We start from the raw sequence: 26,596 nt of genomic DNA, 5'->3' as shown, positions 1-26,596 counted from the left end.
GAAATGGAAAGACAAACATTGACTGGTACAGCAGTGAAGATGAAAACTAGAAGGACCCACTGGTTGAAATGCCTATCATCATTAGAGCCAGAAATGACCTTGGCCCTGACCTATTGGAGTCACCTCTGAACATTGGCTTTGGAATGTCCTCCTTCATCAAGTATGAACTGGGTATTCAGAGTAACCTGCATGTGGCAAATGACTCTAGTATCCCCCTAACTCAGGAGTCAGAACTTCACACTCAGCTTTCTTTTTTAACCAAAACCCCAATAAACATCCAGTCAGAACCCTAACATCCCCGTAGGAAGGGTGCTGTTGCTGGATAGACTTCTCTTCTGCCAGGCTTCCATCCATTCTGGAAATGATAGGCTGGCCTTGAAGCAGGAGACATAACCAAACCCACCAGTTATCTAGAACTTGGAGAAGTCGTGTCTTGGAGCAAGGAGTTTTATTCTCCAAGAAGAGAGGAGGGTGAAGGTAGTTTAGTCTTCATTATTTAGCCATGGAAATAAAATCTTCATTGGTGTGGGGGATGGAATTAAGCCCCCCCTTCAGTCCTATGAGGCATCATGACAGCCTGGCTATATTCAGGGGATGCCAGGAGGGGGTGAGGCTTCAGATGACATACTCTGCCCCTAGCAGCGTCTCTTTCAGAACTATGGAGTTTGTGGTCTGTGTGCACCTCCCTAGGGCTCTAGGGCCCCTGCAGGAGGCAGCACAGCACTCGAGTCCCTCCCTGACCCCATCTTCCCAACCGACTGTCTAGGGAGTGATGTGGGTGACTGTCTAGGGCATAACTAATTCTAAGACATACCACCTAGGTGTGAATAATCAGGACTCTGAGAAAATGAATCTGCTCTCCAGTTGGTATGGGTGCTTGTCCAGCCTTTTAACTTCAGTGCCTAACCTTCCCCTCATTGCTCTCTCACTTGGCACTTGTTTTGACTAAAACCTTAGCATCCTGTCTGGTTGGAAGAGGCTGTATCTGAGAAGCTCACCCTCCCTAAACTGTTTTTGTTTTAATTCCAGGAAATTGGATTCTAGCCCCAGCTACCATTATCACTGGGACATTCTGGAGGCTCTCTCTCTCTCTCTCTCTCTCTCTCTCTCTCTCTCTCTGTGTGTGTGTGTGTGTGTGTGTGTGTGTGTGTGATATCATGGCAAACAAAAATGAGTAACCCAAAATGTGGTGACATCTGAGAATCAGTGTTTCCTCTTCCTAGAAGGGAGAAGGGACACTCAGGTAGAGTGTGTGACATACCTTGGAACATCCAGAAGCCCTTGTTGGTACAGGTGAGCTGCACTGGCTGTGATCAGGCCTACCTGGGGCCTAGGTATGCCCTCCTGGAGACGGAAGACTGATAGTGTTAAGGGAAGTGAGCAAGGGACCTACAGGATGTGTCTTCAGCACTCTTAGAAAACCTTTCCTGCATTTGTTGGCTTTCTGTCCTTTATCTCACAATATTCAGTCCCACAAAGTAGCCGAGTTGGAGATGTCACTGGAACCCTTCCTTCATGTGTCTCCTGTTTTGTTGTTCACCACATGTTTCTTAGAGTTGTGTGCTATGCTCTTCTGTATGGTGTTTGGTTCTTGTAGTGAGTAATTCATTTTTCCATTTGGAGACTTGGTTGATCTGTGCATCCCAGTGTTGATCCTGCCCATCAGCTCCCCCCACCATAACAGCTCCCCAGTAGTGAAGGGAAAGGCTATTTCCTTGAGTGCCATCATGGCTGAGCAGAGGCTGGACAGGCTTGGATACAAGACTAGTACCCAATTTGGGGTTCAGGTCGTCACAGTCGTGATCTTGCAGCCTGTGGGCATTTCTTGCTGGGAAGATAGAACCTGGTTCCAGCTTCCAGTGGGTATGGTTTAGAGGCATGTTTCCTGTGATGTGCCAAATAGGCTCAATGCTGAAGGTTAATGTCAGTCAGTGCTGTGTATAGAGTGAGGTGTTGGTCCTGAAGATTCTGAGATGTGACATCAGACTACATCAGACTACAGTCTGGGCATGAGGTCTCATTTCCAAGGAGCTGGGCCTAGCATTGTGGCTGCAGAGCTCTCATAGAAGGACTCATGGAGCTATTATATGGGAAAGGAGGGAGTGCATGCCAGTAGAAAGTCCCAGGCCCCAATATACAGACAACGTCTGTGTTCTTAAGCTTATGGGGAAAGAACTAAGAGAGTTGGGTGAAAAATACCTTTGACATAGTCCCTAACCACTCCAGGAGTTCCACCTCTGTTGAGTCCCCAAATTCTCAGAGGTTTGAGCCAGAGGAAAATCATCCTCAGATGTGGTTATGCAATTTGGGGGCTTTGGCTGGTGTGAGGTCGGGCCAGGGCCCTCCTTGCCCTGATAGATCTGTTAATGTGGCCCCCACTGATGACACCTTGCCTTTACCCAGCATTTCAGAGACAAGACAGAGCTGTGGTTGCCATGGCAACGCCTCAGAGGCTGCATCCTGCCAGGAATATTGTGGGACATCACTGGGCCTCTGGTTCACTGAGTCTGTCTGTGGAGAATCTGGTTCTAAGATGCTGCTCCATACAGCAGCGGGAGGCCAGTCCCGCTGGCCACAAAGAACTCAGAGATGCCTGACTTCTGGGATGTGTCCCAGTTGTTAATGCTGAATCATGGGTCCCGAATTACCTGTGGGGCTGCTGGAGCCAGTTCTGCCTACAGCCCATATGGACCACAGGAGATACCAGGATAGGAAACTCATTGGGAGGTAGCCTGTGTTAGCTTACTTGGGTGGGTGGTGCCATCGATCCTCCATGTTCACAGCCAGTGGGCGCTGATACCAGCAGGATGGAGGGCAGTGTGCTGGTAGCAACTTACCTTTGATGCTTACATCAGTGTCAAGTGACTTTTTTGCCTTTCGCGTTAATTAACTCCACTCTTTTCTCCCAAGACATTCAGACTTCAGATCCTCAAATCTGGGGTTTAGCAACTCAAATCTTTGTGCTGTGGATGTCAGGGCCATTGCTTTGTGGCCCCATCATGGGACTGGCTGTCACAATATAGGCAGCATCAGTGGCCAGCATCACTAATGTAAGCTCAAGGTGGCCACTAGAGTTATCAATGTCAGTAATGGCTATAGAAGTCTCTGACACTGCTGAGCCTGAGCACAGCTGCTGTGATCCCTGCACGTGCCTGAGCCTCATTTCCCGCATCTTGTGGCCCTCTGCTCCTGCAGCACACAGGCTCTGGCTAAAGCAGCAGCCTGACTCCCTCTCACGGGCATCCTGCAGAGTCTACCCCATTGGCAGAGGTTGATGAGACCTTCCTAGGGCCAAGCACATTTTGTGGGCTGTATAATTTGTCAGGGAGTGTGCCCTGGAGACCTCAAAACAGTGGCATCTGTTGACTGTGTTGGTTGGGACCTAGGATGACTTGAAACTGACTCTTGTTTGTACTTTTGCTGATTTTGTTGATTGTAAAAAAGAGGGTAGAAAACATGCTCACTCTAGTGGAGGAGGAAAGAGATGAGAGGGTGCCTTCTAGTGGGACCTGATGTCCTCTTATAGGATCACAGCAGCAGATGGGCTCGGCAGGGCTGTAGAGACATTCTGAGTGAGTCTCCTACAGGCTGGCCCAGCTACAGGGTGCTTGCCCTCACCTTCCCATCTCAAAGCTCTGCCACTCAGGCCTAGGCTGGTTCTGGGATTTAAATTTTGAGTGAACTGTGAAGTTTTGTGCCTCGGATCCTCACTGGAGATGTGGCCTTGGGGATTCAGTCTGCCTGATGTAATCTGAACTTCTGTGGGCCTCCAAGCACAGACCTCTTTAGAAGCCATTTGGGCCCTGTCCTCACTCCAGGAGGCTCCCGGTGCCCTCCCACACTGAAGGGCTCCCCACCAGTGGCCTTTCTCCATGAAAGCCAGGGCTGCTAGCCACAGTGGCTTTGAAGAGGGGAAAATGCTAAGGATCAAACAGGACTCCATCCCTTCCAGGACTGGAGGTGAAAGAAATCCACAGGCATTCTGAGCATAGCTACAGGGGGTGGGGTGGTGGGGTGGTGGCGGTGTTCCTTAAAGGTCGGGAAGTGAGGTCAGCACCAGCCGCAAGAGGTCAGCACCAAGGGGAAAGGCTTCCTCCCTTACTAAATCAGGAGAGATGTTCTCTTGAGAGCTGCTGTACTCTGAGTCTTGGTGAGGGTACCCCCAGGGCTGTGGTGGCCCAGGAGCGTCACAGGAACTGTGGGTACTATAGGCACCAAGAATACCACGGGGGCTGTGAAGGCTGGAAATGCTGTGGCCAGGGGCATCAGCAGCCTGTTGCAAGTCCCTGTTCTAACAGCTCCATTCTGGACTCCCTCTGCTGCTACCACAGGACAAAGAAAGCTCCTGGCCACCGCCCCTCAGAGCCAGTGTGCAGCAGAACATTTATCACATGCTCCTAAGTGGGCCAAAACACGATGTGAATGTGCCAGGCTTGCCTCTCAGGGTCAGCCAGGCAGTGCTGGTGCCTTATAAATAGCTGTTTCCCTCGAGACAGGCTCAGGCGGAGAGCTCTTGCTTTCTTCCCTGCTTAGGCATGTGAAGGCCCTTGTCATCCCCCTGCTGTACCTGGTCCTTGGGTGCTTTGGCTTGAGAGGCCCGAACAAGGGTATTCAGCCGAGGGAGCAGGGTGGTTGCCCCCTACTGGTAGGGCCTGGAGGAGCTCCTCTTGGTGAAGCTCACCTGGCTGGTGAACACAGCAGTCCAGGATATAGGCCATGCTTTGTGGTTCGCCATATACCTCATTTCCTTCTCTACCTGGGCACTCGGAAGACCCATCTGTGCTCTGAGACAGCTGAGTCAGCTGCCTCTGTGTGTCACCCCCTTGTGGGAGCCTCACGCCTTGTGCTAATTCACAAGTTTCTACTAGGGCTAGGCCAGTAGAGGAAGTGTTGACTCTTGCCATGGAAAGCTGTCCTCATCTCATCCTGAGTCCAAGGTTCCAGGCCGCTGCATAGAGCAGAGCCCTGTGCTAATGCTGACTGTACCTCTCCACTGACCACTGTAAGCAGCAGCTTTGGGTCTGTCCTGAACCACTGAGGTCCACAACTCAAAGACCTGGTAGACCTGGCTACCTCTGTGGAAGCCATTTTTAAAAAAACATAGCTGGAGAACTTTTTCATGCTTAAAATAGCCAACAGTGTGGTCCTATGAGCACAGGTCAGGGTCAGCGTTCTCCTGATGACCTCATGACTGTTATATTACTACTTCTCTGGATAAGGTTGACGGTGTGTCTGTACATGAGTAGGTGGTCTCCTTAGTCCGTATGTGCCCCTCCTTCCTCTGCTGTGTAGTTTGGTTAAGGCCCAGGTTGCTCTGTCCCGAGAGACCCTGTCTGTAAGCTCCTCTCCATCTCTAGATGTCTTTATTGATTCATCTGTGATTGAAGCAAGACTCCATCTTCAGAGAGCCTTGCTCCTGCCTGAGACATGTGTAAATCTGACCTTGGCAGCCATTGTCCATGAGTGCTGACCACGCACGTATCTATTACAGCCTTGAATGGGATGGGTTGCATTCTTTCTGGACACTCCGGGGTAGAACCCATTTCAAATCCGCCTCCCACATCTAGAGGAGTTCCTCATTCTTTGGCTGGCGGTCTTGCTGCCACTTGAGCCTCTTGTTTCTGTTTCATGTCTCTTCTCTGACTTGAGCTCCCCTGCCTCCAGCACTGCCTGGCAAGGGCCATGTGGCAGCATCAGATGTCTTTGGTCCTGGATACCATCCTTTTCTCAAGGTCAGCATTATAGTTACAAAGTCCATTTTCCATTTCCCATGCATAGTAACACATCTACAGGTTCCAGGTTTAGGTCATGTGAGCCTCTGGAGGCCATCATTCTGCCAGCCATTTATGTCGTGATTTGTTGTTAAGTCTGAAGGTGTGCCAACAAGCCCCACTGCCCTTATGCCTCATGCATGAGCCATGCCTGTATGCTTCTGCAGTATGTCTTTGGGCTAGTTCCTAGAAGTGGAGTATGTGGGCTGGAGTGTGGTGCACATGAATTGTGTTAGAAATTGCCAAGTCTCCCTACATAGGGGCGGCACCATTGTGGTCCACAGGGTGCCTGCCATAGGGCCTGTTGCCAGCTGCTTGGATTTTTTGCCAGCCTGACAGGCAAGGCACAGCAATTCACTTAGTGCTTGCATTTCTCTTATGGTAGGCTAATTTGCCTAATTTTTTCACTTTCCTCTTTAGTTGGTATTTCTGTTTGTTTCTGGAGCTTGGTATAGATATTTATTAGAAATGTGATTTCTGTCCTAAGTTTCAAATATTTCCTCAGTTTTCTTGTCTTTCAAGTTCATTTATATACCCTTTCCATGCACAGTGTTTTCTCTTACGCAACCATTTTCCAAATTGCTTTCGGATTCAGAGCCACAGAAATTTGTCCCTACCTTCATCTGGAGACATCTTCATGTTTTCTTCAATTGTGTCTCGGTTTTATGTAGATTGAAACTCATAACCTGGAGTTATTATTCTGGCTTGTAGTGTCAGGCATGGATCAAATCTTCATATGACTTAGTTGACCCCAACATCACTTATTAAAAGTCATTTTTTTTTAAACTTAAGTTTGAGAAGCCACCAGGAATGCAATAAGAAGTATCCTTGTGTAGCTTGGTCTGTTTCTTGATTTTCTGTTCTGTTCCACTGGCCTGCTGTCTCTCCATGTATTGGTGCCACACTGACGAGGCAGCCACTTGCTGTGCATGAGTGTTTCCAGAGGTTTTACTCAGGAGGAAAACCCACTCTCAATGGGCATAGCACCATCCCATGAGCTGGAGACCCAGACTAAATAAAAGGGGAAGAAAAGGAGATAAACCCAAGCACCAGCATGCATCTCTGCTTCTTGATCCTATGGGATATGGGAGGCCCAGCCTCAGGGTTCTGCAACCATGGCTCCACCAAGCCTTACTCATCATGGTAAACTGTACCTTGTTAAGCTTCGAGCCAAAGCAAATCTTTGAGCCTTGAGATGCTTCTGCCAGGTATCTTGTCAACGTGACAAAAAGTGACTAATACATCCTGACATCCAAAGCTTCTATAGTTCCACCAGCTGCTGCCCAGGGAGCAGTGTGTAAGAGTTGAGTGAGGAAACCAAGCCTTTGTCCCCTGCTCCTTTCTCACTTGTGTGTCCCCCTCTCCTTACTACATGGAACTAGATACCCCCTCCAGATGGTACCTTCTCAAGGGCAAACATTCCCCTGACGTCTCTGAGGGATGGAGGTTAGGGGACAGTAAGGGAGAGCCAGACACAGACACAGGCAAGGAAGTTGGTCTAGGCTGAGGACAGGTGCTGAGCTCTAGAGCACAGCAGGAGCGGATCCAGGGAGGGGACCAGGATGGGATTCGAGGAACACTGACCTCAAAGAGATCAAGATCTCAGCCTCTTGGGAAGCAGGCGAATAGTGTGGTCTCTTGCTCTGTCAGGGACTCCTGTGAGTCATCTAAGCATCCTTCTTTATTCTGTCTAGTCCTCGCCCTCCTGTGCTTTTGCATGAGTTGCTTGGCTCTGTTCGGGGGACACTGTTCTCTTTCTGCCTTACCCAGGCACCCCTGCCAAGGTCTGGCAACCACATACACCTTCTCCGGGACCCATCCTGTGATTTTTCTGCTGCTGGCATTGGCAACCAACAGAATCCTGGGGAAGGCAGGATCCTGACCTGGTCCCCTGTAGTCCAATCTGTCTTCCCTGGGTTTTACTATTCCCAGGAGGTGAGTTCATTATAGTGTTCCAAGGCTTTAAGTACCTGTTGTCAGCCCTTTGCTTTCTGGGGAACAAAAGTGACTTGGAAAGAAAAAGAGCTTGGGGTGAATCACTTAAATCTGCAAGATACGTAAACAGTGTTCAATTGGAATGGCACTTACACTGCCATTAGTCATCAGCTTATTCCAGGCTGAGCAGTGGCATTTTGCAGGGCGCCCTGCCACCCCAGGAGCAGCAGGGCTCACTCCTCTGAGATCTGATCTCACTTCCTCTTTGTCTGGTGTAAGTGGATTACTAAGGAAGTGTCCCAGAAAGCCCAGACCAATTTCCTTTGAGGAAATAGTTCAGTGAGGCCTGCTGCAAAAGCTTAGCTGTAACATTGCTTTGCTGGACCCACCGTACCTGTAGTCCTTCCAAATCAGGGCAGCATAAGATACCTCCTTGGAGCCTCTCTGTAGGGGATGGCATTGGAGGCCAGCAGAGCAAGGCTTTTCCAGTTTGGCTTAAACCTCCTCAGCTGCCTTCACCAAAAGGTGTTTAGTTGCGATTAATGAAGCCCATTTAAGGACAAAATTCAGCACTGTCCCTAGCAGCTGTAAGTGTGTCCACAGCCCAAAGCTCCGTGGCCAGCCCCACTCAGCAGTGACATGGGTAGGCCAGTCTTTGTGGAGATCCAAAAGGAGAGGAGTGACTAGGGGACAGATCAGCAGATAGAAAAGAGAGAGAAGGTACGTCCAGGTAAGGGTGCACTACAAGTTTAGGTCAAGGTCTTGACACCCCAGGGAGCCAGTGTATCCATGATAGATATGCTCAGGATGGGCAAACAGTTTGACTTCTTGGGGATGAAGCAAAGTCCTACCACATGCCAGCTACAAATAGCCACAGCCCATGCTCTCTCTAGAGACTGAGGCTGGATGTAGAAGTAGGGATGACTTTTCCTATGGGCAAGAGAGAAAGACCCTTGGTCTCCCCAGCTCCCAGAGGCCGTTGAAGTCTCCTAGGTCTTCAGCAATCCTTGGCTCATGGCAGTCTGCCTCCGTCATTAGGACCCATATGTTCATATCTATCCTGTCTTCACATGGCCTTGTCCTGTATATCTTCCTATACCTTTTTTTTTTCAGTTCTGTGATGATATCTGCCATTGACTTAGGCTTCACCTCCATCCATGACCTTCAGACCCTCACCTTGGTCATGTTTCTACAGACCCTCACATATCTGGGCCATCCTTAGTCTTAGGAATTAAGAGCCCAAAGACTCAAGAAATCCATGGCTGCACGCTGTTCCTGTTGTTTCTTTGTGGCTCTGTAGCTGGTAGCAGCTCCTGGTGGCTCCTTGTTGGAGCTAGTACTGTGAAAATTATAGACAATCTCTAAGGCAGTAGCTGTGGGGTTTCTGCCCTGAGTGAGGGAAGGTTCTCCCCACCCCAGGAATCCTGGAGAAAGGGCCTGTGGTATATGTGGGTGTATATGACTGACCCTAGGCAGGGGGTATGTAGGCAGCTTTCATGGGGAAGGCACAAAAGGGACAGAAAACTAGGGCTCTGGATAGGCAAAGACCCCTCCTGCCTCCAAAAGGTAGGTTCTCCTTCAGTAGTTCCTTGGGTAGTTTCCCAGTCCATTCACTTCTGTCTTGGAAGTGATTGGACTTCTCTGCTTCCTGCTTGAAGGTGTACTGGCAGGGGGAGACAAGAAGCCCTCATGCTCATGCTCTCACTGGCCTGGGCTCTGACCGATAGACCCATGATTCTGCTCAGTGGGAGAAGAATGAAGCTTCAGTCAGAGAAGGGCCTGGCTCCAGGACCAGGTAGGCTGGGTGTCCTGCTGTGGCTGACACTTATTTTCATTCTGAAATTTTCAATAGGCTTTCAAAATAATAATTTAAAAAAAGGATTGTAGCTAGCTCAGGGGGAAAAAAGTCTGCGGCTCAACACTCGGCTGTCTATGCTTTCCCCTGCCGTTCTGACTGTGTGGGTCCTGCCAACCTGTCAACAGCTCAGTCCTGGAGCAGGTGGGGCTTCTCAAACCCTCAGGAGTCCTCTGTCTACACACTTCATGTCCCCTCTACCTAGGCTCTTCCTGTCACATTCATGGAGTAGGGCAGAGTGATATGTGTCATCCAGTTTCTGGAAGAGGGCTCACTTAGGACCTGTGGTGAGTGACTGGGTCATGTTCTCCAGCATCCACTGCCCTGCAGCCCCAATCCACACAAGCTGTCCCTCATATGCTCGCTGCAAGCCGATGCCAAGCATTCTGCAGTTGACCTGTCTCTTGTATGCCCCTCCATAACCCTGGAAAAACAGAGAAAGGGAGGGAAGAGTGAGTCTCAGAGAGGGGACTTCAGGGACACCCTTGAACTAGCCTCAGACCCAGATAGGTGCCTCCTCGGGCCACATATTGATGTTTTAGGTTCCTTACAGAACAGCCTCCAGAAGCTTTCCAGAATGGTCCAGGATGGGTCTTCTGAGTACAAGAAGGTGGCAGAGTACATACAGACAACTAAAAATGTCTTGGTGCAAAAGCTTTGGGGGCAGCTGTGAGGACACCTGAGGCCTGGAGGGACATCTGGAGCTTAAAGAAGGTGCATGCCACTTCTTCTGCTCCTTTGCTCCAAGCAGAGCATTCAACTACAGCCAATCTCATGACCAGATAGCTGGGGCCAGGAGGCCCCGGGCCAGTGGGCCATGTCTAAGGCTGTCTATAGGGTAAGAGGTCTAACCTGACCTAGCAATCTTAATAGAAAATCCTGCAAAGCATCTCTCCCCATATTGCAGAGGACTGAGGTGCCAAATGTGTCTGTGCCTGAAGGCCATACCCCTGCCGGGACTGCTATCACCAGCAGGGAAACAGAAGACAGGCGGGCAAGGTTCCTGGGTCTCCTTGGTGGTTGGTGACACAGGGAAACTCTGAGTCATATCTTCTTATAAAGACATCTTAAACCAGAGATGACATAGCTACTCTGCAGGTGCCACCCAAAATGGGACTTCCTGTTGCCCAGGAGATAGTGGGTGCTGCTGACCTGACCCATGTGCCAATGGGGAGGGACCCCATGATAGCACAGAGCCTCTGGACAGAGCTGAGTCCAAGGGGGACTGCAATTCTGTGGTCTGCAGGGCAGTGGAGGTAAAGGCCAGTACTTAGCACCGAAGGCAGTCAGCTGCCTCGATGGTCTAACCAAGAATTACTGGCATCACACAGCTACTGACTTTGAGGAAGCAACCAGATCATGTAGGAGCGGTCTAGACAGCTCTCCCACTCTAGTCTTGGGTTCTGAATAAGGATGCTGCTTCCCTTCCAGTTTAGGGAAGAGATTTCAGCTCTTGCTTTTAGGAGACAGGATGGTCAGCTATTGACTGATGCCTGTTCTTTTTTAAAGTATCTTCAATTCAAAATAGTCAATGTGCCAGAGTGGCACAGTTCTAACTCCCTCTCTGACATGGCTGTTACTGTGCTCAGTCACAACTCCATGCTTGACTTGAGGGAAACATTGTGGGCAGGACTGTTGAATGGGCAGATGTTGTTTAGTAGCCAACGGTGGCTGACTTGGCTTGACCCCTAGTCCTAGACTGAGCTGAGGTGCCCAGAGGCCACTCTATTCTGGCCCATAAGCTCCTTCTGGGATCAGCTTGTGGGTCATTCTGTGAAACTCTACAGTTAGAATCATGGAGTTGGATTGATGTCAAGGTCTATTCAAGTGCAGAATGCCCAAGAGATCTAAGTGTGAGCCAAGCAGAGTTTTTGTAGGGATCCTGGTGGCTTGTACACAAACCTGGCTGGGCTTGTGCCAGTGCTGGTTTCGGGGTGGTTGGACTCTGAGAAGTGGCCAGATGCTACCGAAGGGCTGGCTGCTGAGGCATTCTGAGTTTTCCTTCTTCCTGAACTCTGGCCAGGGGCCTTTGAGTCAGCTCTACCTGTTGCTCTGGGCCCTGCTGCGGCTTCCTTCCAGGACATTTGGATCCTCTAGCAAGAGAGCAGAGGAAGATCCAGCTGCCTTCTCAGCAGGCTCAGAAGTCCTGAGAAAGCATTTGCAGAGCGAGTGTGAACAAGCAGATGATTTGGCTTTTAGTGCCACTGTGCTTATTCAGACGCATTTGCATAGCTGCCCAGTAGCCATGATTTTTCACCTTCTTTTTGGTAGCATCATTTCTGGGTGACTGACTTAGCTTGACAGTTCATGGAACACATACAGGGACACAGAAAAGCCAGTTAAACTGGCTGTCTCAGTCTCTTTTGGGTTCTAGGTTTATATTCTTACAGCTCTTCCTTGCCCCTGCCCCCCCCCTGTGTGTGTGTGTGTGTGTGTGTGTGTGTGTGTGTGTGTGTGTGTGTATCTGTCTGTCCCTCTTTCTTTTTCCCTTCTGTTTTAGTTAGGGCTTTATTGCTGTAAAGAGATACCATGATCTTATGAAGGAAAACATCAGTCCATTATCATCAAGGTGGGAAGTGTGGTAGCACCCAGGCTGACATGATGCTGGGAAGGTAGTCTACTAGTCTGGATCTGCCAGCAGCAGGAAGAGACAGTAAGCCACTGGGCCTGGCTTGAGCTTCTGAAACCTCAAAGCCCACCCTGCTGTGACACACTTCCTCCAACAAGGCCACTCCTCCAATAATGCCACTCCTTATGAGTCTATGGGGCCATTTTTATTGAAACCACCACACCTCCCTCCCTCCCTTCCTTCCTTGTGTTTTAGAGAGTCTTATGTAACTTATGAGGCCAAGGATGACCTTGAACTGCCTTCATCTCCTCATTGCTGAGTTTACAGGAATGCACCACCACCTCTAGTTTTATGCAATGTTGGGGATTGGACCAGGGCTTTGTGCATGTTAGATAATTGCTCAATAAACTGAGTACAGCCCCAGTTGGCTTTGATTTGAGAAGGGTCTTTGCCCCAATCCACCCGCAGAGACAAACCCCCCTTCTCTGAATGTCCTCTATGGGTCCTACACCCTACACCTGCTCCCATAGGCTTGCTCCTCAAAGGTGGTACTGAGATTAGGGTACAGTGGTTGTGGTGGACATTTGAGATAGGAGCTGGTGTGTATTCAGGGTGAGCTCCCATCCATGGTCAGAGTCTTCCTGGGGCATCAGTCCCAGCAGAGGAAATTTCCAGAAGAGTTTTGCAAGTGTCTTTGTGGCCTGCACAGGGACCTGGTTGTGTTTGTGCCACTGGCGAGTTTTACTGAGGCAGGTGGGCTCCTAGAGGCAGTCAGATGCCACCTCCATACCCCGGTGGCATCATATCTCAGGCTTAGCTCTGCTCCCTTGGGTTTGCAATGCTTGTGGGCAAGGTGCTATGTATGCAGCGTTGCCTTGGAAACTGCATCTGTGGATACAGAAGGTGTGTCTCTGGATTGTGGGAGGATATGTAGGGCTCAGGACTGGAAGAAGCTGCTCAGCCACTTCAGCCATAGACCATCATCCAAGACCAGAGTTCCAGACATCCCTACTGCCACTGCTGTAGGGCCCAGATCATAGAAGCACTGCCAAATGTCATCAGAACTTCATAGTAGAGTGGCTAAAACCACAGCCAAGAAGTGTCTGTGTGGCTTCTATCCACCCAGGCTGCTTTCATCACCATGTCTCACATCTAGCTTCTGTGCAGACTGTGTGTGTCACCTGCTGTTTACACTGCACAGATTAATGTCCTTGCTTGGTGTTCCAAAGCTGTTACATGTCGTTAAAAGTCCTTTCGGTGACTCATCAATGGCTGAGTGGCAGTATTAAGCTTACCACTCTGTGCCAGGAGGCCACTGGGTGCCTTGTGTGTATTCCCAGGAAAAGGAATGTGGGTCCTCTCAGGGTGAATCCTGAGATTTTGGCCACTGAGGTGTATGGTGAGCTCCAGGTTTTTGGTGACACCTGGAAGTCTCACCTACCCTGAGCTCCAGAATCATTCCTGGCCTGAGTCTAGTGTTCCAGGAAGCCCTAGAGACCGCAGTCTATAGAAACCCTTGGAATTGGCTCTGGTTACCCAAGTCACCTGTCCTCAAGAAGGCCACTGTGACTTGCAGTGGGGGTGGGTGGCTCAGTGCCAGCTTTTTGTGTTTTAACTTCCTGTTTCCTTTTGGGAATCTTTGTCCTTGGTTCTGAAGGACATACCTTGGCCACAAGGGTCACCAGCTACTTTTCTGCTCACCTCATCCTTATCACCCACTCCTCTCTTCTAAGTAACAACAGCGCTGGTAGTTGGCCATGATAGTGCACTGCTCAGAAAGTGCCGTGCCTTAAGGACTGCAGAGACCGGCTGTCATGGACAGTCCCTGCTTGGTGGAAACCGTGATCCTGTGGTGGATGTAGATTTCCTGGATGCACCGCTTTGTGCTAAGTGGGTTTTCTCCTTCACTCCGATGATGATTTTCTTGAATGTTAATTTGATGGGAGCTGAAATCAGCTAAGAGACACACCTCTGGCTGGGTCTGTGAGGACATTTCCAGGAAGCAGTGAGCAGATAGGAAGTAGGGTCAAACCATACTGCCCCCTGCCCCTGCTCCCAAACAAGGCTCCTGTAGCAAGGCTCTACCTGCTAAAGCTTCTGCAAGCTTCCAAAACAGCGCCACCAGCTGGAGGCTAGATGCTTAAACACATGAACCTGTGGAGGGCACATTTCACACTCATACCACACAACAGTCCCCAGCATCCCTCAAAGCTGTATGGTGATGCTAGCCCTGAGAAAGAAGGGGGTGCTGAAGCTTGTTAAGGTGCTACCGCTCACACAGGTCACAGCTGGCAAGGGTCTTAGCACTCCACACAGGCCAGCCCACCACAAAACTAGGACTCTTGTCTGGGTGCACTGAGCCTGGGTTCTGCAGTCTGTAGCAGGGGACCGTTCACAGCCTTGTCCCACAGCTGGCTGGGAACCCTGGCTCTTTCCAGGTGAAAGCAGTTGAAGAGTTTGGTTTCTGGCATTCTACTCAATGGCCTTTGGCCCTCCAGGTGTGCATCGTGCAGAAGCGGGACACTGAGAAGATGTATGCCATGAAGTACATGAACAAGCAGCAATGCATTGAGCGCGATGAGGTCCGCAATGTCTTCCGGGAGCTGGAGATCCTGCAGGAGATTGAACATGTCTTCCTGGTGAACCTCTGGTGAGCCTGCACGAGGACTGCCAGGGATGCCCCTTGCAGTGGGATTTACCCTCAGGGATGCTCCCTACAGCGGAATTTGCTCTCTGGGGTGGGCCCTGCTGTTTTTTGGCTCTAATACCAATGGATTCCCCCTCCCCCATGCTAGTCCTCCCTACCTCCCACCATCTATTCAGTCTCTGTGTTCAGGGTCTGCTGGGCCCAGGGGCCCATGTTGTGCAGGGATTTGTGTAGACTCTCCCCAGAGTCTGCTAGGAGCCCAGGATTTATCACTAAGTTGTACTGCCAAGTATAGGGAAGGACCTTCAGGTTCCTGCATGTCTTGGTTGGGGTTTCTATTGCTGTATATAGATGTCATGACCATAGCAACTCTTATTAAGGGAAAGCCTTTAATTGGGACTGGCTTACAGTTTAGAGGTTTAGTCCATTATTATCATAGCAGGGTACATGGCCCATGCAGGCAGATGAGCTGGAGAGGTAGCTGAGAATTCTACATCTGGATCTGAAGGCAGTAGGAAGAGAGAGTGAGCCACTGGGCCTAGGCTGAGCTTCTGAAATCTCAAAGTCCAGCCCTGGTGACATACTTCCTCCAACAAGGCTATGCCTCTTGATAGTGCCACTTCCTGTGAGTCTATGGGGGACATTTTCATTCAGGCCACCACACTGTACAAAATAAGTGCCAGACGCATAAGAACCTGAGAGCTGCTGGGAGGTTAATTCCTTCTTCTCCAGGAAAGACCCAGGGTCCTCTGCATTGTAGGACTGCTCCCAAAGGGGCCTTCCCAGCATTGGAGTCCTCTCCAGTACATGCATCTTCCCTGACCTAGAGGTTCTCCTTGACTGCTTCCGAGAGTGGACGATACAGATTTTCTATATAGACTGTTCTGTGCTGTGTTCCTGGATGATTGACAAAGGCTCTGCAGACCACAGGGTTTCTGACAGCAGGGATCTCTGCCACAGTAGCCTCTAGAAGTCATAGGTGCTCCTCCCCTGTAGGTGCCCCTGTGTCCATTAGCAGAGCTTCAGGAATGAGCAGCTAACTGCTATTTGGGGTAGTGGAACAGTGTTCTGTTTGACAGTGAACCTGAGACTTGCTTAAGACCCATCCCCCAAACTGCAACTGGCTGTTTCGTTCTTGCTACAGTAGGTCAAGAAACTTCAAAGTGGACAGTGACCATTTTCCAGAGACAACACAGCATGGCTCAATGGCTTCCTTCCTACTCAGAAACACTAGTGTTCTGTGGCTGCTGTTTTCCAGGAAGCCCAAAGAGTGATAGACTCAGATAGCATTTTTGTGGTACACATTCCATCTTGTTTTCAGCATGCTGAGTGACATTCTGAAGTGGGAAGAACCTCTAAGTGACAAGTATCCCTCAAACCTGCCCCTATCATGCTGTAGCTCATCACCTAGGCACAGGGATAGATCAGAAGGGAGTCTGCTATGATGTGGGAACACAGCGGGGGGGGGGGGACTGAGACATCTTGGAAACAAAAAAAAAAGAAGACCAAGATTTTCCTGTTTGGGGCCTTAGCAACCCAGCCTCCCTAGGCTTTCTAAAAGACAGTGTTGCCTAATGGTCAGGTGCATGGATTCTGGGTTGGGTCCCCTATCACGTTGTAGACCACACACCTCACCTCTTTGTTGTTAGTCTGCTCACTAGTGAAACAGGAAGTCCCAGTACTGCTATCCATAGCTCTGCAGATGTTGGCATGACTTGGGCCGTAAGCCAGGAATTCAGAATCAATATTACACTCTACTTTTCCATACACCAGCCTTCTGGGCGGGGTTGTCTCCTGACATCTAGGGCTGTGTGCACTGGGACTACTATGGCATCCCTGGTGTCCTGCCTGTGCCACCTTCTCCAGGCCACCTTCCACTGAGGATGAGAGAGGGTGGCTTATGGAGGACAGGAAGTGGGACATCACATGAAACTGGATTCTCTGTGAGTTCCTTCATGAAAGAGTCAGTTGTTTAAAAATTGGGAGTTACCTCTGAGAGCTCACGAAGGAAATTACCGAGTGGAAGGAAGTCCTTAAATAATTGCTCCACTAATGTCACCATCATTTCCATTATCATCAACATCAGTGTCACCACTGCTACCACCAGCATCTTCATTACTGTCCCACCACCACCATCTCTACCACCACTGCCATTGTTACCACTATCAACCATCTTTTTCATCACAACCACCATCGCCACCCCTGTCATCACCATGGCTTCTAGTCCTTAAACACCAACTTCTTGCCCAGCCCCGGCAAAGCATTTCATTGGTACTGTCTCAAGTTCTTCTGTTACCAGCCAGTGTTTTTGTTTTGTTTTGTTTTTATTCTTATAAAAGAACCCAGGGAAGCCTGAAATAGCCCAGAAACACACACCGTTTTTGTTCTCCAGTTGTCACTCACGGGCATCTCTGCTCCACAGATGAGCCACCCTTAGGGGTATGGCTGTTCTGTTTTCCCTAGAGTCTCGGTGCAGCTCTGAGCAGAGGTGTAGTCACTGGATTGGAAGGAGGAAGGGCCAGGTGTGGCTCCCCAGCCATTCATATGCCAAGAAGTCTTCCCCTGGTGCCCACAGGTACTCATTCCAAGATGAGGAGGACATGTTCATGGTGGTGGATCTGCTTCTGGGTGGAGACCTGCGCTACCACCTGCAGCAGAATGTCCAGTTCTCAGAGGACACAGTGAGGCTGTACATCTGTGAGATGGCCCTGGCCCTGGACTACCTGCGTAGCCAGCACATCATCCACAGGTGTGGGATGAAGCACCTCCCTGGGTGGAATGGTTGGTAATAACCTTGGGTCACACCACCTAAAGGGCTGTACCTAGTTCAGCAGAGTCCGGCTCTTCATCCCACCCTCCCACAAGGACCTGTTCCCTGCAGGCGGCCTGTCCAAACAAGCCAGTTTGAGGCTGGATACTAAGGCCTTAGTCCTCATGGGTGGACCACAGGGCTTGACCACATCCAAGTGGCTCTTATTTGTCCAATGGCCACATCCTGGGATTTCACACCGATTGTGGTATTCTTGTAAAGCAGATGGAACTAGGAAATGTCTAATTGCCAAGCAGGTAGAATTAGGAAGCAGGAATTAGGCTGCAATCCTGTAGCCTCAGCGCAAACCGAGGTATAAGTCGAATAGACCTGATTTCTGCCTCTCTGCCCTGGGGATTCTGTTGTCTGGCCATAGTTAAGGTATGTGATGGTTACTGAACTCTAGCTGTGTGTCTGGATGGAAGTCAAGGGGAGAGGACTGAAATCAAGTTGTGGCCGAAATGTACCTGAGTTCACTTCCATGCAGTTCCAGGGCTCTGGTGAGGGCATCATGGGAACCTGTCCCTGAGGGCGTTCTGTAGTCCTTGGGGCCTTCCAGTTGTAGATACCCTTCTGTGCAGTCCTAGATGCTCTTTGGCCACCAAGACTCATAAGATGGATTGCTGATGGCTTCCCTGTAGCTGGCTTCTGGGTAGCTTTGGTGCCCTCTAAATAGTATGGAGCGTGCCCTCTATGCCTCACACCAGGTCTTATGTTAGGACCCTTCTAAATACCAAGTCATGCCTTCCAGGCCTCTGCCTTTGGTGGGGTGTGGAGAGCCCCTGATTGTCAGAGATGGCAGAGCAGGAATGGCATGGTCTCAAGCTCATTTTCTTGTCACCTCTATTTTTCTAGAGATGTCAAGCCTGACAACATTCTCCTGGATGAGCAAGGTGAGTGTCTGGAGCTCTGGGACACTGAGAGGAGTGTGGTCACCCTGCCCAGCACCTGGAAAACTGTGACTGCCTTCTCTTCACAGGACATGCACACCTGACCGACTTCAACATTGCCACCATCATAAAGGATGGGGAGAGGGCGACAGCTTTAGCTGGGACCAAACCATATATGGGTAAGCATAAGGCCTCAGATGACACCTGGCTGTGCAGGGTCATGCCCCTGCCTCTGTCCTTACTCCGCAGCCAGATATAAAGTCACAAGAGGATTGACAGGAAAGGCTTTTTTTAAATGATCAATCTGATATGTGTATAATCTGTGGGTGTACAAGAGAGTCATGGGATGGAAAAATGAAACGGACCCCCCATCCCTGCGCAGAACCTGGGCTTCAACCAAATGGTCTAGCTATCCACAATGTTTTAACTACTGTGGGCTGTTCCAGAAGGGTGCTCCTCCCTGCAGGTGGGACAGTGCAGAATCATGGTTGGGTAGGGTTCTCTTTCAGGTGGTGCAGCCCTCTTTCCAGGCCTGGCGGTTACCATAAGTCACCGGGTTACCAGGCCCTCTAGCCCATAGCTCAGCTCTTTCTTCTCTTTGTCGCAAAGCTCCAGAGATCTTTCACTCTTTCGTCAATGGCGGCACTGGCTACTCCTTCGAGGTGGACTGGTGGTCCGTGGGGGTGATGGCTTATGAGCTGCTACGAGGATGGGTATGGAGCCTTGTAAACTTAAGCTTGCCACTTCCTTACCCCAGACTGGCTGAGAGCCAGGGAGGGAGGATTGTCCTCCAAACCTCAGAGGACTCAGGCTTTTAGCAAAGTGTGATAGATGCTGAGCAAGCGAGTCTCCTTGGGTGGTGGGTGGTGGATAGGGCCCTGGGAGGGGCTTTACGTTTTTTTCTCTGGGGACAGAGACACTGATCTGCTTAGGCCTCATACTGCCCTCTATATCCTCTCTTGGGGTACCCCCACCATTCCATGGAACCCCAGTCCCGATGAACACAGCACCTCCTGTCCTTGGGCAATGACCAGCCCAGGCCTCGGGTCTTGGTGGTGGTAGGGAGTGCATATTCTTGACAGATGAGTTTCTGGGCTGTGGTACCCCCTGGTGCAATCTCTACCCCCTGGGCTCTGGATCAGGTAGCTGCTATTTTCAGAGCTGGACCTGTACTTGGGACTGGACTGCGGGTGGGCTCCCAGGGGGTTTGCACTTGTGCCTGGGTTCAGTGGTGGGGAGAGGCACCTGGTGCAGTGTGCTCCTGCCCACAGAGGCCCTACGATATCCACTCGAGCAATGCCGTGGACTCACTTGTTCAGCTGTTCAGTACTGTGAGTGTCCAGTATGTGCCCACCTGGTCCAAGGAGATGGTGGCCCTGCTTCGGAAGGTGAGCCTTCTTCCTCCTCACCCCTCCCCGCCCCCAGAATCCTAGCCCTTCTGTACTCACCCTTTCAGGATCTCCGGGGGGGGGCACCACATCTTTCCATGGGCACAGACCCCTTCACTAGCACAGCTGTAACTTTTCCTGGACAACCACTCTAAAACCCTGTCTGGCTTAGAGAACTGAGTTTCTAGTTCCAGCAGTGGGCTGTCTGTGTGCAGCCTGATTGGGCCCTCATGGCGAGTTAAATAATGGCACGCCCCTGTCTCTAATCCTATCAGGAACCCATGTGTTAGGATGTGACCATCACTCCCTTCACAAGATGCCCAGATCCAGGCAAAGAATTCACATATCAAGCCTCCTGGATTACACGTGTAGGAGGGAGAGGGTACCAGGCTGACATATGACTCAAACTGTGCTTAAGTCTCCTCTTTCCATGCCCCCACCCTGAAAGGTGCACAGGACCCGGGAGCAAACAAAGAAGAAAGCCAGTCCCCCTTCCCCTCTCACAGCCAGGTTCTGTCCATAACTGCTGGGGGGAGGATGGAGGATAACAGCTATCAGGGACACAGGGACACCATATGTCCTGGGACTGGACTAGGGGTTATTTATCACTTGAAGAGCCTTTTTCTAAATATGTTGATTGGAGTATCCTAAGGGGTGGACCCAGATAGCAGAGCCCATGGCCAGGACAGGTATGAAGAAAGGGTTATTATATAAGAGACTGAACAGGAGGCACCTGGCCCTGGTGACCTGATGCTCTGACCCAGCATGGATGCCTAGGTTTCTGGAGCCTGGAGGTTCTGCGTGGTAACAGAAGAGGCTTTGGGTAGTTAGTTGGGCCCACCTGCTAGTGTGTGAGAGCATTATCCAGGCTACCACTGCCACCTGCTGGCAAATCTCGGCAGGACGTCCCTGCAGGTCCACTGTTGTCCTTGTGCCTTGGGACATTGGGATCTCAGGGTCCCTGGGGCCATATTGCTTGGTGCCACCTTTCCTGACGTGTCACTTGCAATCCTGAGATTCTAAGCCTCAGACCTGTGGGCACCTTCAAGGGTTGCTCCAACCTGGGGCATGTGGCCAGACTCATCTGAGAGGGGACCTTCCTACAGCTCCTCACCGTGAACCCCGAACACCGGTTCTCCAGTCTCCAAGACATGCAGTCAGCCCCATCGCTGGCCCACGTGCTCTGGGATGACCTGAGTGAAAAGAAGGTGGAGCCAGGCTTTGTGCCCAATGTAAGAAGCCCGAGTGCTCGGACAGGCAATTCTAGGCGGTTGGGGTGGGTGGCATCCGCAGCCTGGGCTCAGTACCCTGTGCCTCTATGCAGAAAGGCCGCCTGCACTGTGACCCCACCTTTGAGTTGGAGGAGATGATCCTGGAGTCGAGGCCTCTGCACAAGAAGAAAAAGCGGCTGGCTAAGAACAAATCAAGGGACAGCAGCAGAGACAGCTCGCAGTCGGTGAGTGCAGGGCTCAGGTTGCCCCTCTCCCGGCACCCCTGAGTGTGGTGTGTGAGGTCCCTTCACAGCACTCTGCATGGCCTTGGGCAGAGCATGCACTCTATAGCCCAGCAACAGTCTTCCTAATGTCCCAAGGAGGCCTAGGACTTTCCCTCTACCTTTACCAGCTTCCCTGGTCATACTCAGCCTCTCTGTGTAGCTGCCCTCAGCTGCTTGCTCCTTCAGGACAGTGATACCTGCTGTGAGCAACGGCAAACACTGAGAGTGAAAAGTCCTGATGCTGTGCTCAGGGGCGTTAGTGCTCAGGAGACTTGTGTCCTGGTACATCAGTGCTCAAGTGTACCAATGTCCCAAATCAAAATGTTGTCAAAGTTCTGCTCTCCCAAGTCTCCAAGAAGGCTCCTTCCTTGCCTTCCTGGCTTTGGGGGTGGCTGTCAATCTTGAGCATCCCACGCAAAGTCACATTCACAGGTTCTAGGGTTTAGATCCTGAATTTTTGGAGGGGAGGAATCACAGTTTAGTTCCCAATACCAGGTTGCAGCTGGTGAAGGCAACCATTATGCATTGCTATCAGACTGGTATGATCAATGGTCAGTGTTTGCCCCATACTTGGGCCTCTCTCTCTCTAGAGTATAACCTCCCAGGTCTGATGGGCTTTGTGTGGCTCCTGAGTGGGTGTGGGATGCAGGACTGGGGTTGTATCCTAGGCGCCCTGATTTTTCAGGCCCAGATAGGTAAGTGGGGCTCCTGTCCTCTCTCTCCTTAGACTGCCCATGGCACCCCTGCTGTCTGTGTGTTTCATTTCAGCCTGACAGTTCCTGGGCCAGGTGCCAAGAGTTGGTAGGGATGGCAGAGGTTCTTGCTGGGGCATTTAGAACCAGGGCTTTGGGGAATTGAAACTGGCTCTGTGTGGGAGTGGGTATCTAGGGCGAGAATCCAGACTCTAACTGCCATGCTGACTTCTGGAGGCTGTGAATGGGTAGACACTCGCACCAGGAGGACAGCACTGTCCTGCAACAGTTGCTGGGAGCTTTATTGGGGGGTGGGAAGTGTTCTGCAAGTCGGCTAATACTGGGAAACATCTAGTTCTTATGGAAAATTGAGAACTTTGAGACTGAGGCACTTTAATGAGTACCTTTATTTTCTTACAATCATACAAAACACACACACACACACACACACACACACACACACACACACACGAAGTGCAGCATTGCTGGCTTCCAGCACACCCTACTACCACAATCTAAGTGGAGAGCTTTCTCATAGCCCCTTCTTATCAGCCTTTCCCTGCAGGCATGGCGTCTGCCTCTATCCCTGTAGATGTCCCTGCTCTGACATTTCACCTAGATGGAATCGTAGTGTGTGGTCCGGCACACTTCTTGCACTTGACATCATGTTTTCAAGATTCACCAATGCTGTCCCAAAGGCCAGCACCTCCCTTCTTCTGACTGTGAAAAACACCCCCTCTCTGTTTAGTATTTCATTAATGAATATGTCACATTTCCCACCTGACTAGACTTTGGGCCACTTCTGCTTTTGAACCATTGTAACACTGCTGAGGATCCGTGCATAGGTCCTTTTTGGGTTTTTTTTTTCTTAAGAGGGACCTTAGTGTGATGTTTGGCTTATTTACCACCTCTCTGCCCTAGTTTTCAGGAACCCACCATGGTATGTTCCATAGCTGCACCATTTATACCCCACCGGCCACATAGGAGCATGCTAATGCTTCATGTCCTCACAAGTTCTTAATGCTCCGTTTGCATCTTCAGTTCTATTATATTGCCTATGAAGCAGTGAAGGTTTGGGTTTTTTTTTGTTTGTTTGTTTGTTTGGCTTGATGGAGTATTTTGTTTGCATGCTTTGTTGGGTTTGTTGTTGTTGTTGTTTTGAGACAGGGTCTCTTGTAACCCAGGCTGATCTTGAACCCACTTTATAGTCAAGAATGACCTTGAATTTCTGATCTTCTGCTTCTACCACTCAAGTGCTGGGATTAGGAGCATGCTGGGATTAGGAGCTAGCACAATGTTCCATGAGTGCTAGGTGCTCTACCAACTGAGCGGCACTCCCAGGTCCCACGGCTGCTTTTTATTTGCATTTCACTGATTAGCAAACATCTTTTGTGCTTATCACATATCTTATTGGATAACTGCTCTTTTCTGTCCTTTTAAAGCTGGATTATCTTTCCAAGTCCCCTGTGCCTATATCTGTCTTTGACCGATATGTTTAGACCACTCATGTTGACATAGATTCCTATATACTGTGTTTGTAGCCAGTCCATACACCATGTATGTTCTTCCCTATCCAGCTTTGCTTCCTCTGATTTCCATCAAGCACTTTACATGATTTTCCTCTACCTCTTGCCTCAGCTCATCAATTAATTATACTTCCTCCAATAGTAGTTTTAGGAGGGCTGGCGAGATGGCACAGTGGGTACAGGTGTTTACTGCCCGATGACCTGAGTTTGATTCCTGAAACTCACAAGGTGGAGGGAGAGAATTGATTTTCCAAGGTCATCCTTTGAGCTTCATACACACACTATGACATATGTGTTTGTGCATGCATGCACAAAAATCAGTGTAAAAGTATTCCAGTAGTTATAGTAGAATCTGCAATATGCCTTGAGCCAATTAAAGTTTGCCTTCAAACAACATCATTTCATCCAAATGGGAGAATGTTCTCACAGGAAGAAGCCCCTTCCTGTCCACACTGTTCACCATGTACTGTGCCCCGCCATTCGCTCAGTGCAGAACTCAGGTGGGGAAGAGTCTGTAGTCTTTATTAACTGTGTACTTTCACCAACATTTCTCAGCTCTTTGCCTCCCCTCTGGGGAAGTGCCGAGGCTAGTAGAGTTTGCTCTTAGAAAATTCTCCCCAGTACAGTGGGTTTCCCCTTGGACACCAACTTCTGCTTCCGCAGGGGAGACCCTGGGTGTGTTTCACCTGGCAGTTCTTCCCTCTTCCTCTAGACCTTTCTGGGTTCTCCACTAATACTTGTTGACTTCCTAGAATAAAGCCCACAGAGGAATGGTGAGTGGTCCTCCAGGAAGTGATCCTGCAGCTCTTGACACACTAGTTTCAGCTCCAGGGAAGCCCTTTTCATTTAGGACTCTATTGTCTCCTATAGATTTGAGGGCACCATGACCCTCTGTCTTCAGCTTTGACAAGTCCAAGAAAAGCCACTCATCATCAGCTTGCTTTCTTTCTTTCTTTCTTTCTTTCTTTCTTTCTTTCTTTCTTTCTTTCTATTTTTCTGGTTGAAAGAATAGGATTGGCTACATGGAAGCTGTTTACAGAGCAGACCCCAATGCAGAAATCTTTATGGTTTTTGTCTCCTTTCAAGAGTTATTTCTCTACACTTTGGTGCAAATGCTTGTCAGATAGAGACTGTCATGTGCTTGCTTCTCTTGCCACACTGCCCTGTTTCCTGTGGGTGTGTCATCTGCAGCTGGTGTCTTCGGTGCCTGGCTGCTGGGAGCTCACTGCTTGTATATTGTGTGGGGGACACTCACTGAGCCTGTAGTCGTGAAGATTTTGCTCGTGTGTTTGTGGTGTCGGGGGAGGGCCCACCTTTATTCTTTTGTATGTGGATATCAGATGGTTGCAGAAATATGTTGAGAGGCCTATTTTTCTCTCACGGAACTTCTTGGCACCATTTTCAAAAATCAATCTGACCATAAATAGCCGGGTTTATTTATGGATTAATTTCTACCCCATTGATCCGTCCTCATCCAGCACCTGCTGTCTCCGTTACTGTCACTTGGAAGTCAGTGCTGAAACCAGAAATTGTGACTCTTTCCACTTTGTTCTTTTTGTTTGAGATTATTGTGCTGGTCTAGGTCTGCTGCATTTCTAGAAAATTCTGAACAGTTTAGAAATAGCACCAGAGCTCCTCAACACAGCTGTTTGCAACAGGGTTAGGGGTTGGATCCGGTCTCCATTTCCCAGGCTCTTTGTCAGCATGGATGACATTTGGAGTCTAGTGCTGAGTCTGAGCATTCATTCAGTCTTGTTGATGTCTGCCTGATCTGAGGATTCACACACACACACACACACACACACACACACACACACACACACACACGAATTCCTATATTCATATACATACATGAATACATATATTCATATATACATATGCATACATACATATATATGGGACACTAAGGAAGCATGCCTGGGAGCAGTCACTAAGGCTTCATCCCTCAGCCTGAGCCAGCAAGGGTGCAGACTATGGTGCAGATGTGACTAGCTCTGAAGGAGCCACACTTTCACGTTTCTGCACCTGACCTAGTTTTGATGGCTTTATGTGTATTGGCAAGGGCTCCAACCGCCCACCATAGGCCACTGGAGAAGAGCTGAGTGTGGATGCTCAGCACGGAGGCCCAGCAGAACCAGTACAGGAGGACGCCATAGGAGCCCTCCTGAGGACAGCACCTGGAATACTCAAGAGGAGAGTCTGTGGAAAGAGGCTCATGGGGCCCCTTTTATTAGATGTTTTTAAGGGGTTCCTCAGGCTGCTGGGCACTTGCCTTCCTAGGAATGTGTCAGTGTGGAGGCTAGTGGACTGACCACCGCTACCTCAGACTTGGTTCCTTCCCACCTTCACATCATACCTCTGCCAACTTTTTGATGGATGAATCCTGTCTAAGGACATGATTCATTCAGACCCTCATCTCTTTGACTGCCTCTACCTTCTCAGACTAGAATTTTGTGTCTGTCTGCTTAACATCAGAAAGTACCCTGAGAGATGCAACTAGGCCCATCTAGGAACAGAGCCCAATCTCTTCTTGGTGATTAAAGTCAGTTCCTCTGTTAGAATGGAGGCCCTGAGGGTGGCCACAGTGGTGGGGCAGAATGTTAGGGATGTGATAGGTATCCCCTGCAAAGGCGAGAGCTGCAGAGATCTGGAGATCTTCTGAGTCCCTTTAAGCCTTCAGGCAAGTACCGATTGACCTGTACCTGTTGCAGATACAAAGAGAGGAGACACCTAATTTGGAAAACAGCCACAAGAAAGGATCAAACAGTATGTGATCAGGTGCATGAGTGTTGGAAGTACACACACACACACACACACACACACACACAAATCTGGCTCATGTACCTACCCTTGTTATGGCACAAAGCTGGGCTATTTCCAGGGGACCTTGGCTCTTGCAGAATGATTTGTGAGCAGAATGGGAAGTTTATGAGATACCATAATGCAAAGACAGAGATGAAGATATAGGTCTCATCTGTGTCTCTTTTTGTCACTTCAGCCTGGGTGTCAAGCTTCTCAG

General features: G+C 49.8%; 1 protein-coding gene across 1 annotated transcript in view; it reads left to right on the top strand.

Moving 5' to 3' along the window:
- Stk32c (serine/threonine kinase 32C) overlaps positions 1-26,596 on the top strand; it is a 77,902-nt gene that overhangs the window by 47,838 nt on the left and 3,468 nt on the right. Inside the window, exons 3-10 of the mRNA XM_051193271.1 lie at positions 14,629-14,780; positions 17,353-17,526; positions 18,442-18,479; positions 18,566-18,655; positions 19,086-19,189; positions 19,748-19,864; positions 20,971-21,096; positions 21,189-21,320. Coding sequence (XP_051049228.1) covers positions 14,629-14,780; positions 17,353-17,526; positions 18,442-18,479; positions 18,566-18,655; positions 19,086-19,189; positions 19,748-19,864; positions 20,971-21,096; positions 21,189-21,320 — 933 coding nt within the window. The remainder of the gene's footprint in view (positions 1-14,628; positions 14,781-17,352; positions 17,527-18,441; positions 18,480-18,565; positions 18,656-19,085; positions 19,190-19,747; positions 19,865-20,970; positions 21,097-21,188; positions 21,321-26,596) is intronic.

This window comes from Phodopus roborovskii, unplaced genomic scaffold, assembly GCF_943737965.1.
Source record: "Phodopus roborovskii unplaced genomic scaffold, PHOROB, whole genome shotgun sequence".
NCBI classification, from domain to species: domain Eukaryota; kingdom Metazoa; phylum Chordata; class Mammalia; order Rodentia; family Cricetidae; genus Phodopus; species Phodopus roborovskii.
Note: the sequence above shows the minus strand (reverse complement) of the source record. Positions and strands in the feature narration are given on the sequence as shown.